Consider the following 14,604-nt stretch of genomic DNA (forward strand, 5'->3'; position numbering starts at 1 on the left):
GCCCCGCCCTCAGTTTTAGACTTAGGCTCGCCCAAAGTCTGAAATGACTTGAAGGCACACAACAACAACAACAATAGCAACAACAACAACAACAATCCTACTTAACTTGACTATCTCATTGGCCGGAAGCAGGCCCATACTTCCCATTGAAATCCTGATAGGTTTACAGTATGTTGGTTAAAATTGTTTTTATTTTTAAATATTGTATTGTTCTTTCATTTACTAATACAGTAGAGTCTCACTTATCCAAGTTAAATGGGCCGGCAGAAGCTTGGATAAGCGAATATCTTGAATTATAAAGACTGATCAAGGAAAAGCCTATTAAACATCAAATTAGGTTATGATTTTACAAATTAAGCACCAAAACTTCATGTTATGCAACAAATTTGACAGAAAAAGTAGTTCAATATGCAGTAATGTTATGTTGTAATTACTGTATTTACGAATTTAGGACCAAAATATCACGATATTTTGGAAACATTGACTACAAAAATGGCTTGGATTATCCAGAGGCTTGGATAAGCTAGGTTTGGATTAGTGAGACTCTACTGTATTGTGCTATGGTAATAATATAATATATTGTGTATACATATAATATTGATAATAATATTATAATGTAATACAATATTTATTTATTACAGTATTTCTACCCGCCCTTCTCACCCAATAGGGGACTCAGGGCGGCTAATAATAATACTACAATATAACAATATTTTATAGTATAATAATATTAATTATATATTATAATTATATATTATAACTGTAATTTTACTAATAATATTATGGCATAGTGGTATAGTACAATATACAGTAGAGTCTCACTTATCCAAGCCTCGCTTATCCAAGTTTCTGGATTATCTAACGCATTTTTGTAGACAATGTTTTCAATACATCACAATATTTTGGTGCTAAATTCGTAAATACAGTAATTACTACATAGCATTACCATGTATTGAACTACTTTTTTGTCAAATGTATTGTAAAGTAGACTCTCGCTTATCCAACGTTCTGGATTATCCAACGCATTTTTGTAGCCGATGTTTTCAATACATCATGATATTTGGGTGCTAAATTCGTAAATACAGTATATTCGTAAATTACTGCATAGCATTACTGTGTACTGAACTACTTTTTCTGTCAAATTTGTTGTATAACATGATGTTTTGCAGCTTTACATCATAACCTAATTTGATGTTTAATAGGCTTTTCCTTAATCCCTCCTTATTATCCAACATATTCGCTTATCCAACGTTCTGCCGGCCCGTTTATGTTGGATAAGTGAGACTCTACTGTACCTGAGAGGCTTCCGAGGGTAGGTATTGTCCCCCTTCCACGCCCACACCAGACCCGCCATGGACTACATTACCCATAAGGCCAGAGGAAAGGCCACGCCCACTCCTCATCTTGGCCGTCTTTCTCTCCTGCTTTTTCTTCTCCTGCCCCGCCCGGCACGTGCCGCCCCTTTTCAGCCAATCGCGGGGCGTGGCTCCGGGTCACGTGCTCTTTGTTTGGCGCTTTTGTGGCGCGGGCAGGGCGGTTGGGAGCGCAGTCTGTGCCGAGGCGCGGAGGTGAGAGGAAGGCGGACGAGGAGGAGCTCGAGCCGAGCAGGTGGGTCCGTCCGGCGGGGAGAGGAGAGACGAGCAGCGGGCCCCCTTGGGAAACCTATGGGAAGCCTTTCCATTTTCCTCAGAAAGGCTATTGTTCCCTTTCCCGCCCTTTCCTTTGTTCCCTTCGAACAATGGACGAGCCTCGACGCTCTCCTCAGCATCTCTTTTCTTTCTCGTTTCCGAACCATTCCGGAAAAAGCCGAACGGAGCCCGAAGGGTTGGTTGGTTTCCTTTTTCCTAACTAACCCCTTCACTCCCCCTCCCCTCTTTCGGAAGGGGGGCACGCGACAACAGCAGCAGCGCAGCAGCAGCAGCAGGTGCCCGGATGTGACCGTTAGTGGCGGAGCGCGCGCTCCCCCTCCCTCCCTCCTTTTGAGGGCGAGGCTGCTTTTCGCGCGCGCGCGCGCTTTTTTTTTTCTCTCTCTCTCCAGCCGTTTGAATTCTAAAGCGGCGCGTGCGGTGGGCGGGGCTTCGGAGGTTTCGCTGTCATTTATTTTTTTCCTAAGCCCTCCTGCGTGTCTGATTGGCTGCGTGGCTTAAGTGTTTGGAGATTGAGAGAAAGAGGGCGTGGTTTATCCTGCCAAGGCCCCGCCTCTTAATAAAAAAAAGGGAGGAGGGGAGAGCTGTCGCTCTTCTTTTCATATGAAAAGGGGGGGGGGGGGCGGGGTTGAGCTTCCCTAATATAAATCCTGGGCGTTGTTTTTCTCTTGGGGGGGGGGGGGGTCTTCGCCTCTCTTTTTGCTTAACACCCACCCACCCACCCACTGCAATGGTTTTGTTTGTCCTCCCATCTGAAAGCTCTGTTCCTTTGTCTTGTGGCTTGCCTTTATTTTATTGTAATGTATTTCTTTTCCATATATATTATATAATATTTTTATATAATATAAGAAGAATATATATATATAATATAAGAATATATATATATAATATAAGAATATATATATAATATTTATATATATATTCTTATATTTATATATATATATTCTTATATTTATTATATTTTATATATATATATATATATATGGAAAACATAAATGCATTATAATAAAAATATATAATATTTTTAAATATAAATACGTTTTTCCTTATTTATATATTTTTCAAAATTAAATATATAGATATTTATATATAATGAAACTATAATTATATTATATTAAATATAATAAATAGTAATACTAATAATGATACAATACAGTAATATATATATACACACACACACACACATACATATACAGTAGAGTCACTTATCCAAGCCTCTGAATTATCCAAACCATTTTTATAAATGTTTTCAATACATTGTGATATTTTGGTAAATACAGTAATTACAGCATAACATTACTACGTATTGAACTACTTTTTCTGTCAAATTTGTTGTACAACATGATGTTTTGGTGTTTACTTTGTAAAATCATAACCTATTTTGAGGTTTAATAGGCTTTTTCTTAATCTCTCCTTATTATCCAACATACTCGTTTATCCAACGTTCTGCCGGCCTGTTTATGTTGGATAAGTGAGACTACTGTATAATGAAACAACATATTATATTAAATATATTTTTTCAATAGTAAATATATTTTAAATATTTTCCTTATTTTTATATATATATAAATACTGATAATGCTACAATTTAATATATATATTACATGGAATATTACTACTTAGATTACAGTATAGTGGTATAATACATGTAATCCTAATATTGTGCCATGCTAATAATAAAATATATTTTATACACTTAAAATTTGTAAGCCGCACTGAGTCCCCTTCGGGGTGAGAAGGATGGGATATAAAGGTAGTTAGTAATAAATAAATATATCCTGCTTTATCTCACCATAGGGCTGTGTTCAAAGCAGAAAATGTGGGATTTTATTCAGCTGTGTGGGAGGGGCCTCAAAGCATCTCACGATCAAAAACATGACAACTGCACATATGCAACAATAGAACAGTATATAATATATTATTATAAGTAGTAATATTTAATATTAGTAATAATAATAACACTTTATTTCTACCCCACCCTATCTCCCCAAGGGGACTCTGTGGTTTACAACAGATATTGGGAAAACATTCAGTGCCGTGACAAGCTGAACAAAGACAGAAATAACCAACCCTCCAAATCCCTGTACTGCAATATTATTAGTAATATTACATGTAATATATAGTATTAATGCTTTTAATTCTATGTTCTGCCTTAACAAAGCAAATCCAAAGCCTGTTAGATGTGTTTTTTTGTTTGTTCTGAAGGTGCCTTGCCTTTTTTCAATGCCCAGGTAAAATAATATAGTAATAATAAAAAAACTATTTGTATCCCACCTCATCTCCCTGAGGGTTGCAGCATCATAATGGTGCCAACCATAAGCAATAATTAAGATAAACAACAAAATTAACATAAATTAACAAAAGAAGCAACACAAAATAATATAAAAATAAAACAGTGGAGATGTTATATAAACCAGTTAAAACATCCCAGCCACTTGTCTGGTTAAAAGCAAAAGTCCAGTTAATACTTAGTCCCATTTACGTCCTCCAGCCATTATATAATGCATTAACCGTAAACGGCTGTCCTTCCAGGGCATCCTTTTGTGCCTTAAGCCTCCTCCCAGGCACAAAGGCAGCAAGAACAATGGCTTTGCCCGCCTCTGATCAGGTTGATGAAATGAAGTGGCTGATCTTCTGTTCCGAGGGAGGGCTTTAAGGAATCAAATAGCATATGCACATGCTCTGTTCCTTCTTAATCAACAACAAGGAAGGGACAGATGGAGAACATCTGCCCAGTGGCTTAAGCATTCATGGCTGGGAATATACTCCCAGTGTTTGAGCACCAGCATCTTATTTTTAGTACATGCTGCTCCTATTGAGCAGGGGAAAAGGATAAAACCCCCAATAATCCATTGTTTGATGGTTAGGTGCCCAAGCAACCTCTGCTTGGGCTTTTTCCAGCTCTATTTATCATCTACTTGGAACAAAAAAAAGGTTTTTTATTAGCAACTACTCATACATTGCCAGTATTTGTTTTCTGCTTGAGAAATATGTGTAGCGGACAAAGAGGAAGCTGTTTGAAAAGATATGCTTAGCTTGAATCCAGTACAAAACAAAATGCCATTTTGTGTCATCACAGCGACATGGGTTTATAGTCTAAATGGGTAATAAAACATGAGGATTAATGTCCCGAAGTCCTGGTATATCTGCTCTTGAGTATCATAGATTTACATAAGGTAAATGCTCCCATCCTGCAATAGCTATTGCTTCATGTGCTGCTTTAACCCTGAAAAAACAAAGGATTAGGGCAGTTAGAGGAAAACTGAAGTCAGGATCTGTGTACTCTTAAAAGCATTTTCTAATTCTCATCAAAATATAGCGCAGTGATATATAGTGTTTCTGTTTTCCTAGGGTTCAGTTGCTGGAGTAGCTGCAGCACATTCTTCTGAAATCCGACTTAGCCATGGCTTCGTCTGGTAAGTATTGTGATCAGTCTATGGGTCAATCACTGTCTAACATATGTGCTGTTTTTTCATGAGTCAGCAAGAGTATGTCAGTGAGGTTCATTTGTGAGTTATTCCTTAAGATGGCAGTCAACCCTCTGTATCTACGGATTCTTTATCCATGGTTTTAGTCTTCCATGGCTGGAAAATAAAAATGATTTTGTTATTTTATATAAAGGAAATCATCTTACTATACTGTAGTCTATAATAAGACAAGAGCATCCATGGATTTCAGTATCCATTGTGGGGAAATGAATACCAAGGATCCACTGAGTGAGCCCTTTAGGATTATGTTACATTGATCAGCTTCTGAATTGTATGGTAGTAATTATATGTAATAGATGGGCCAAGAAGCTTGTAGACTTGAATAATAGTAGCCTGTTTTCTGATAGCTAAATCAATAGAGATTGACAGATACTTACTGTCAAATGGGTGTTTATATCCGTGGCTTACATCCGTATTACTGATGTAGATTTGGAACTGTTTCTTTCCTCTTTCGGGGTCTTACGTAGCACAATTTGTCAACCCAGTTACACTAAAGAGTGCTGATGATTAACGGGAATCTTTCTTGTAGACATACAGGTGAAGGAACTAGAAAAACGTGCTTCTGGGCAGGCATTTGAGTTGATACTTGGCCCACCTTCAAAAGATGCTGTTCCAGAGTTTCCTCTTTCCCCTCCAAAGAAAAAAGATCTCTCGCTGGAAGAAATCCAAAGGAAGCTAGAAGCAGCAGAAGAAAGGCGTAAGGTAAATAAACATTCTTTATACTCCTGAGTATAGTTTAGATCACTACAATTTGCAGGAATGTCTGTTTTAAAGTGGAGCCATTTAAAAGAGCAGGATATACAAAAATAAAAGCTTCGAACTGTAACTGACACATCCTGCTTATCAATACGTGCAGGTTAATAATGGCTTGAATCTTACTGAAGTGCCCAAAATCTTCATGTACTCATATCAATAGGAAAGTATGGCAAAAGAGAATGGGAGTGTTGAGGATTTGCCTGATCACACTTCCTGTCCTTTTTGGAACTAACTAGTAGACTGGTGTCAGGAAAACATACGTGCAGCCAACACTTAAAGTACTTACAAACAGCTCTGAACTAAACATGGAATTCGCCCTGTTTTCCAGTCCCATGAAGCTGAGGTGTTGAAGCAACTAGCTGAGAAGAGAGAGCATGAGAAGGAGGTGCTGCAGAAAGCAATTGAAGAAAATAACAACTTCAGCAAAATGGCAGAGGAAAAGTTGACTCACAAAATGGAAGCTAACAAAGAGAACAGAGAAGCACAACTGGCTGCTAAGATGGAGCGCTTGAGAGAGAAAGTAAGTGGCATTCGAATTTCTTCACAGCTAACAAAATATCCCCATAAAGTTTGGTTTGAAATCCTAGAATTTTGGTGTCGCTAAAGAATGCCCAACACCTTTACATGAGATAAACCTTTTGCCTGAATACTACATCAAAGGGATAAATACATGGCCTGTTACATTTGGCACATGTGGATCTGTAATGAGAGGACTGCAGTGACAAGCTGAGTTTGAGATGGCACTTGAATAAAATGCAGTGAGCAGGAAACTGACACCCCCCCCCCCCCCAAATCAAGAAATTTTAGCAAATCTCCCTAAGGGTCATGCAGGATATGTTGGCCGTTTCCTGCTGGAGGAAGACAGCAGGAGCTTTGTGGAAATTGATACCTCCTGCAGCCTCTTGATTTTGGGGGGGGGGGGGGGGGGGGGGTTAGCTCCCATAAACTCCCAGAGAAACCTTTTAGGTGTTGCAACAGGAAGGAGGAATGGGCTAGAGCTGGTGTCATGCCGCCCTTTTTCTACTGGTAGTAAAAACAGTTGGATACACATGTCCATCCTAGTAGATTGAGACGTTCCTCTCCATGGTTTAGCAGTTCCTGCTATAAACTAGACTTTTAGTGTTAGAGACTCTGTGTTCTTTAAACAGTTTTGCCTTCTTAGAAGCAAAACTCGCATTTGGAGTCGGTTTCTAAAAGCATGTAGGGGTGATTGCTGGACACAAAGCTTAATGCTACCCGTTTGGGATAAAACAAAACATGCCTCAGTGTCTAAATTACAGAATACAAATCTTGTATCCATTTCTCTCAAAGCCCGAAACGTTATTTACTGTCTTAACTCTGCTTTACTAGGAGAAGCATCTTGAAGAAGTACGGAAGAACAAGGAAGGAGGCAAAGATTCTGGCGACAACGAAAGCGACTGACTTCATCCTGAAAGCTGACTTTCTCCCCTTTGTCTAAATATCCAAAGACTGTATTGGCCAGTGTTGTTTCTTTTTTGTTAAGTTTCTAGAAAGCTGATGTAGAGCTGTATAGTTAGATCCGACTGTACACTTGCTTTGGGGAATTAGAGGGGAGCCCTTTCATGTTCACTCTTTTTCTAAAATGTTGTCTTTCCAGTGTAGCTCTCTTGTTGCATTTCTTCTATTCCAGTGCATTTGTTCCTGGATTGATGGCTAGTTCTTGTATTCAGCTCTGACATATTTGTGAACGGAATATGTAGTGTAAAGTTCATGCTGAATCTGTTACACTTCAGAATCTCTCAGTCTTCAGATATTACTGTATCCAAGTAACTTAATAAAGCTGCACAGTGCTGTTATCACAGGTGACTGTTTCTGAGACTAGCATGGCTGCTAAATATGCAACGCCAGTGTAGCTGTGGCTCCTAGAGTATTGTGATGCCATATTAGAATGAAAATGCCTGCAAACAATATTCTTGTATCTGTTGGCTAGTGATATTGTTCAGTGGCCATTGTTGCCTGTTGTCCCCACTCTACAATAAGAGCTTTGTCTTGCACCTCAGCAGTTGTCAGCTGCTGTTTTGTTCAAACGGTTCAGAGCCACCTCCTTCCTATATGCTTGCCTTTCCAACAAATGACTCCCTTGTTCACATGTGACCTGATTTGACTTCAGAAGCATTTGCCTGTTCATTTTGAAGTCACATTTAAAGCATAGAGTATCACAACCAGCAAGCCATGTTCAAGTATAATAACAAATACAGCTTAGAGGGAAGGATAGACTTTGAGGGTCCAGGGTCTCTTAACTGTCACTATTGTTACATACATGTGGTGCATTTAACGAGAATATTGGCTTCTTGCACCCCCCTAAAAAACCAGTTTTCTGACAAGTTAATAAACAGGAAAAAATGTGTTTTGGGAAGGCATTTAGTTGTGTGGTTACTACATCTTGAAATTGAACATTACAATAAAGAGGTTAGAATTTCAGCTGTGGTAAATATAGGAAACCTACTTTTGGACTGGAATTCATAGCACCTGCTAAATGCTTTTTTTGTATCTGCAGTTTAGAGGGTTTGGCAATTAAACAGCTCCCCCAAGCGGCACAAATGTTAACAGTTGTCTAAAATGGTTATAACTGTACAAGACAAAACTTGGAATATCCTGATTTTAGCATATAAACATCTGACAAACAGCTATTGCAGTCAAAATATTAATTGAACATTAATCTGGAGTATTTTATGTAATAGATGGTTCTTCCTCCGCTGCAGTACAGCACCAGCTATTGGTAACCTGTTACCTGTGTTTGTAGGAACCTCCATTGATAATGTGGGACACTATTACATGCGATTTCTATCCTCTCTTGGAATGTTTCTTTAAAAAGCGTATGACCGGTGGCAGGTTCTTCATGCTGTATTTTTAATAGTATAAATGTGAAACTGCTTCCTGTGCATGTGTTTCCAAATTTGTTTTATCTACTCGGTCATCTCATCGACATATAAAATTTATAACTACTCATCTGTGTAACTTAGTAGATTTAGTCAGCCTTCAATAAATAGACTTAACTAATGTTGGTGCCTTTTCCTTGGTGTCTTGAGGTAGCAATGATCTTCCCTCTGGTAAAAGCTACTGGTGGCGTTTTCAGAAGTGGAATGGTGTACCAGACACTGCCTTAGTGTGCCCGAGACTATGCTGTTTGTATTTTGATTGATCAGTTAACTAAAAATACTTTCTCTAGACTCTTCTTGAAGCCATTGAGCCTATCATTACAGCCATTCAGCATTCCTATGTGCACAAGTGGAAGAAATTCCTTTCATTTTTGGCACCTCGTGGCATCTCTGGCTCAAGCATAAATAGACCATGTGCTTCTTTCACTGTTGGATGGAGGTCTTCAGTCAAATGCTACTTGGTGGCAATCTCATTAACTTCCAGATAAGTTTTTTCAGAATCCATCGTTCATGACCTTTCTGAAGGTTTACAAGAACTCAATAGATTTGGGGTTTAGTCCTTTCTCAACTCTCCCAAGAGATCAATGCCTTGGTGGCGGTTACATCAGTTAAAAGAACAGGTCTTCCAGTTCCTACAATCCCTAACAGCCAAGCACAAGTTGTTCTGGTGGTATTTTTAAATGTTTATTTTATGCATTTTCCTATCACACAAATGCTTTAGCCACCAATGCACCAAGCTTCTGATGTTCACCTTGACCTCCAACTTCTCCAAACACTACTTACAAAGTGTACCTTTTACATGCACAGTAAGCTAGCCAGGGAAATCTGCTAAACCATTTGGATTGAAATCTTCGGTGCCTCTTATCCACAGGAAATACATATCCTGGCAATCGAGTCTTTGGATTTTGCACTTATTGAGCTTTCACTTAGTCATCGCAAACAGTGTTCATACAAAATCCAATGACACAGCTTCTCTGCTCGTGTAACATGGTTTGTTCGGCAGGGCTTCCACTGGTTACTTCCACTATGTTATTGCATTGGTAATTGGTAGAAAACGTAATGACAATGAATCATCCAAATTTGGTTGAGATAGTGCTTGCAGTTTTGGAGGGATGCTGAACTTTTGCTTCTAATAGACTTGGCAGCAGGATTTGGTCAAACCAGTTAAAATTCACGAGTCAGACGGGTTTTTTTGACCTGGAAAGAGTGGGAGTGGGTTGCTGCGAGATTTTCGGGCTGTCTGGCCATGTTTCAGAAGCTTTCTCTCCTGATGTTTTGGCCACATCTGTGGCAGACATCCTCAGAGGTTGTGAGGGCTGTTGGAATTTGGGATGGTTTCCCTCTTTCTCTTTTCTCCCCCTCCCTCCCTCCTTTCCCTTTTTCTATTTGGTCCTTTCTTCTCCCCCATCCATTTCTCCCATCTCCCTCCCTTCCTTCCTCCTTTCCTTCCTTCCTTCTCTCATTCTTCTCTTCTCTCCTTCCTTCCGTCCTTCCCTCTCTCCTTCCTTCCTTCATCCTTTCCTTCCGTCTGTCCTTCCTTCCCTCTCTCCTTCCTTCTCTCCTTCCTTCCTTCCTCCCTTCTTCCTTCCTTCCTTCTCTCATTCTTCTCTTTCTTCTCTCCTTCTTTCCTTCCTTCTCTCCTTCCCTCCTTCCTCTCTTCATCCTTCTTTCCTTCCTTCCCTCTCTTCTTCCTTCCTTCCTTCCGTCCGTCCGTCCTTCCTTCTGTCCTTCCTCCCTTCTTTCCTTCTCTCCTTCCTTCCTTCCTCCCTTCCCTTCCCCTTCCTTCCTTCCTTCCTTTCTCTTCCCTTTCTCCTCTCCTGTGCATGGGCGCATCATCATCTTCTCGGGCACAGGCCTCTTCCTTGCTGCTCCTTCTGTTCAACCAGGCCTTCCCTTAAATATATATCCAGCCTTGTTTCCCGGTTGAGACCCTAAAGGAGGAGTGGGTTCTGCTGCCAATGCCAGAAAGCCACACAGAACAAAGAAGAGGATTTCTGTGCCCCTCCTTCTCTGCATGCTCCTCCTAGTCCCGCCTCTAACTCCACCTTCCTCCATACATCATGTGCGAGATGTTCAGTGAAGTCATTGCTTTTCAGTGGGTTGCTAAGGGGAGTCCACGGTGGGACAATGGGTTAAACCAGGGGTCCTCAAACTTTTTAATCCGAGGGCCAATCCACAATCCTTCAGACTGTTGAGGGGCCGGATTATCATTTGAAAAAAAAAAATACAAACAAATTCCGATGCACACTGCACATGTCTTATTTGTAGTGCAAAAACAACAACAACAATGAAAGAACAATACAATATTTAAAAATAAAAACAATTTTAACCAACATACATTGATCAGGATTTCAATGGGATGTGTGCTCCTGCTTCTGGCCAATGAGATAGTCAAGTTAATTAGGATTGTTGTTGATGTGTGCCTTCAAGTCATTTCAGACTTTGGGCAAGCCCAAGTCTAAAATGTATTTATTATTTATTTACTGCATTTATTTATTATTTATTTATAATAAATGTCACACCCTTCTCACCCCAAAGGGGACTCAGAGTGGCTTACAAATTATATGTATATACAATATATTATATTATTAGCATAGCACAATATTAGCATTATATATTACTATATTGAACTATACCACTATACTGTAATATTATTAGTAATATTATATGTAATATAGAATATATAATTAATATTATTATATGGTATTATTATTAGTGTTATATTGTATTACATTATAATATTATTATCAATATCATATGTATATACAATATATTATATTATGAAACTGAGGGTGGGGGCCAGGTAAATGTCCTCGGCCCCCGGGCCTTAGTTTGGGGACCCCTGGGTTAAACCCTTGTGCTGCCAGGACTGCTGACCGAGTGTGAGAGTGGTCCAGCCTCTCTGTGTTCTCAAATAATATTCTGGGTCCAGGTTGGTTCATCAAATGCAATGCTATGGTTGACTTCTTAGCCTGCAGTGCCTTTCGTGTTCCTCGATGCATGTCTGGGCAATGCTGCTGCCTTTGTAAACACAGAAATGCTGGACCACTCTCACAACCACCATGTCAGACTACACAGAGAAACCAAATCTATGATTTTAATGTTGTAATTTGTACTGTTTTATGTATATGTCAACTGTTGTTTTTAGGGCTTTGTCTCCATGTGAGGTGGCATATAAGAAATAAATTATTATAAATTATTAATTGCGACATTTTATCATCAATGGTAGACCTGTGAGAAATTAAAAGAATTTTGGAAGACAATACATCAAATAACACAGGAAATCATAGGAATCAAATTTAAATTAGAACCTGAAATGTATTTACTAAGTTTTACAAATTCAAATTTTTTTAAAAATGAGGACAGAATATTTTTCTACATAAGCACAGCGGCCAGACTAACAATAGCGAAAGTCTGGAAAGAGAAAAAACTTCCTTCTCCCGAGGAATGGTTAATCAGAATCTTGGACATGATACAAATAAGCTAACACAAAAAATAAGAGAGGCTAAAAATAAAACAGACTGGACAAACGTCATAAAATTCTTGATAAAAAGAAGAATGGACTTCACAATAGACTTATCTACAATATAAAACGGTTTAAGCGAAAAGAGACTAAGGGAAAATACTAATATGTAATCAACGAAAGAGAAAACTCCGAGGTCAAGATGGGAAGTCAACCAATTTTTTTTCTCAATTATTTTTTTCTTTCCTTTTTTTTCTTTTTTCTATTCTTTTCTTCCTTTCTTTTTTTTTCTCCCCCCCCCTCTGTTTTTCTCTCTTCACCTACTTTCAGAACCCTTTCACCTCCCTCACTTTCCCATCAATATATTGTTCCACCACTTTTGATGTATTATGTTTCTTTACAAAATAAAAATAATAATGGAGAATCAAAAGAAAAAGAAATAAATTATTATTAATAATAATAATAATAATGATTATATCCACAAGTGTATAGACAATTCAATAGAATGGAGGAAGCCACGAAATGAACAAAAACTCTAAAATCAGCACAGTAAAAAAAGAACAACACTCAGAAAACGGGAAATCCAGACAGGAAACAATCAAGCAGCCAGGCTTTGAAGCTGCAACACTATTCAATTCTAATCAAGGTGGCCAATGGCAATATCTTGTGTCCAACAGACAAGAGTTTTTTCTCCCACCCACAAGTATATGAATGCCACTTGCCTAGTTTTCAACAGACCTCACAACCTCTGAGGATGCCTGCTACAAATGTGGGCACAACGACAGGAGAGAATGCTTCTGGAACTTGACCAGACAGCCTGGAAAACGCACAGCAACCCACTACCAGTACTTTATACTAATAGCATTATATATTGTGCCATATCATATATATACATATCGTTATATATTATATTTTACTATTATTACTATTGTGTTACATTATAATAGTATATTATATGAACATATAATACATAATTAGCATAGCACAGATATATAAAACCCCACTGGCCTAGTTTCCAGCAGACCCCTCAACCTCTGAGGATGCCTGCCTTAGATGTGGGCGAAACGTCAGGAGAGAATGCTTCTGGAACATGACCGGAAAAACTCCAGAAAAACAACCCTGTAATTCCGGCCATGAAAGCCTTTTGTTGAGTATTTTGTAAGTACAGTAGAGTCTTGCTTATCCAATGTAAACGGGCTGGCAGAACGTTGGATAAGCGAATATGTTGGTTAATAAGGAGGGATAAAGGAAAAGCCTATTAAACATCAAATTAGGTTATGATTTTACAAATTAAGCACCAAAACATGTTTAACAACAAATTTGGCAGAAAAAGCAGTTCAATACACAGCAATGTTATGTAGTAATTACTGTATTTACGAATTCAGTAACAATGTATTGAAAACGTTGACTATAAAAGCATTGACTATTAAAAGGCCAACTGCATTGGATAATTCAGAACATTGGATAAGTGAATGTTGGATAAGTGAGACTCTACTGTACTTTATTTTGTAATAGGAGAAGCCTATTAAACATCAAATTAGGTTATGATTTTACAAATTAAGCACCAAAACATCATGTTTTACAACAAATTTGACAGAAAAAGTAGTTCAATACACAGTAATGCTATGTAGTAATTACTGTATTTACGAATTTAGCACCAAAATATCACGATGTATTGAAAACATTGACTACAAAAATGCGTTGGATAATCCAGAATGTTGGATAAGCGAGTGTTGGATAAGTGAGACTTTTAAGGGAGATTAGTTTGGCTCCCTCTCTACCTTCCTTCAGGAAGCAACTGAAGACTTGGATGCTTCGGCAGGCCTTCGGAGATAGTCATTAATCAATCAGCCCCAGTGGGTTTTTAATAATTTATCCTGTTTTTATTACGGTCTTACCATCTATGTGTTTTAAATGAAATTTTTATTTTGTATTGTTGTTTATATTGATATATTGTATTATTGTTTTATCTTTTTATATTGTGATTGTATTGTGTTTGCTTATATTTTGTTCTTATGTTGTTTGGGCCACTGCCCCATGTAAGCCGCCCCGAGTCCCCGTGGGGAGATGGTGGCGGGATATAAATAAAGTTTTATTATTATTATTATTATTATTATTACTGTACTACATGTTATGTAGTAATTACTGTATTTACAAATTCAATAACAATGTATTGAACACGTTGACTATAAAAGCATTGACTATTAAAAGGCCAACTGCGTTGGATAATCCAGAACGTTGGATAAGTGAATGTTGGATAAGTGAGACTCTATTTTGTAAGTACTAGCTGTGCCCGGCCACGCATTGCTGTGGCTTAGTCTGGTGGTGTTGGTCAGTCTACATTAGGTTGT

At 38.4% G+C, this 14,604-nt stretch overlaps 1 protein-coding gene and 1 long non-coding RNA gene across 2 annotated transcripts; one reads left to right on the forward strand and one right to left on the reverse strand.

Annotated features, from left to right (window-relative positions):
* Positions 1 to 1,469: 1,469 nt before the first annotated feature.
* stmn1 (stathmin 1) lies at positions 1,470 to 8,912 on the forward strand. The gene is made up of 5 exons (XM_003227363.4): positions 1,470 to 1,608; positions 4,998 to 5,062; positions 5,664 to 5,836; positions 6,219 to 6,410; positions 7,241 to 8,912. The coding sequence occupies exons 2-5, from the start codon at positions 5,050 to 5,052 to the stop codon at positions 7,310 to 7,312; spliced, it is 450 nt and encodes a 149-aa protein (XP_003227411.1). The 5' UTR covers positions 1,470 to 1,608; positions 4,998 to 5,049; the 3' UTR covers positions 7,313 to 8,912.
* On the reverse strand, positions 2,865 to 5,665 carry LOC134292333 (uncharacterized). The gene is made up of 2 exons (XR_010000839.1): positions 5,512 to 5,665; positions 2,865 to 5,230 (listed from the first exon to the last, which is right to left on the reverse strand). It is a non-coding gene; the product is annotated as an uncharacterized LOC134292333 (long non-coding RNA).
* Positions 8,913 to 14,604: the final 5,692 nt, after the last annotated feature.

This window comes from Anolis carolinensis, unplaced genomic scaffold, assembly GCF_035594765.1.
Source record: "Anolis carolinensis isolate JA03-04 unplaced genomic scaffold, rAnoCar3.1.pri scaffold_10, whole genome shotgun sequence".
Taxonomy (NCBI): domain Eukaryota; kingdom Metazoa; phylum Chordata; class Lepidosauria; order Squamata; family Dactyloidae; genus Anolis; species Anolis carolinensis.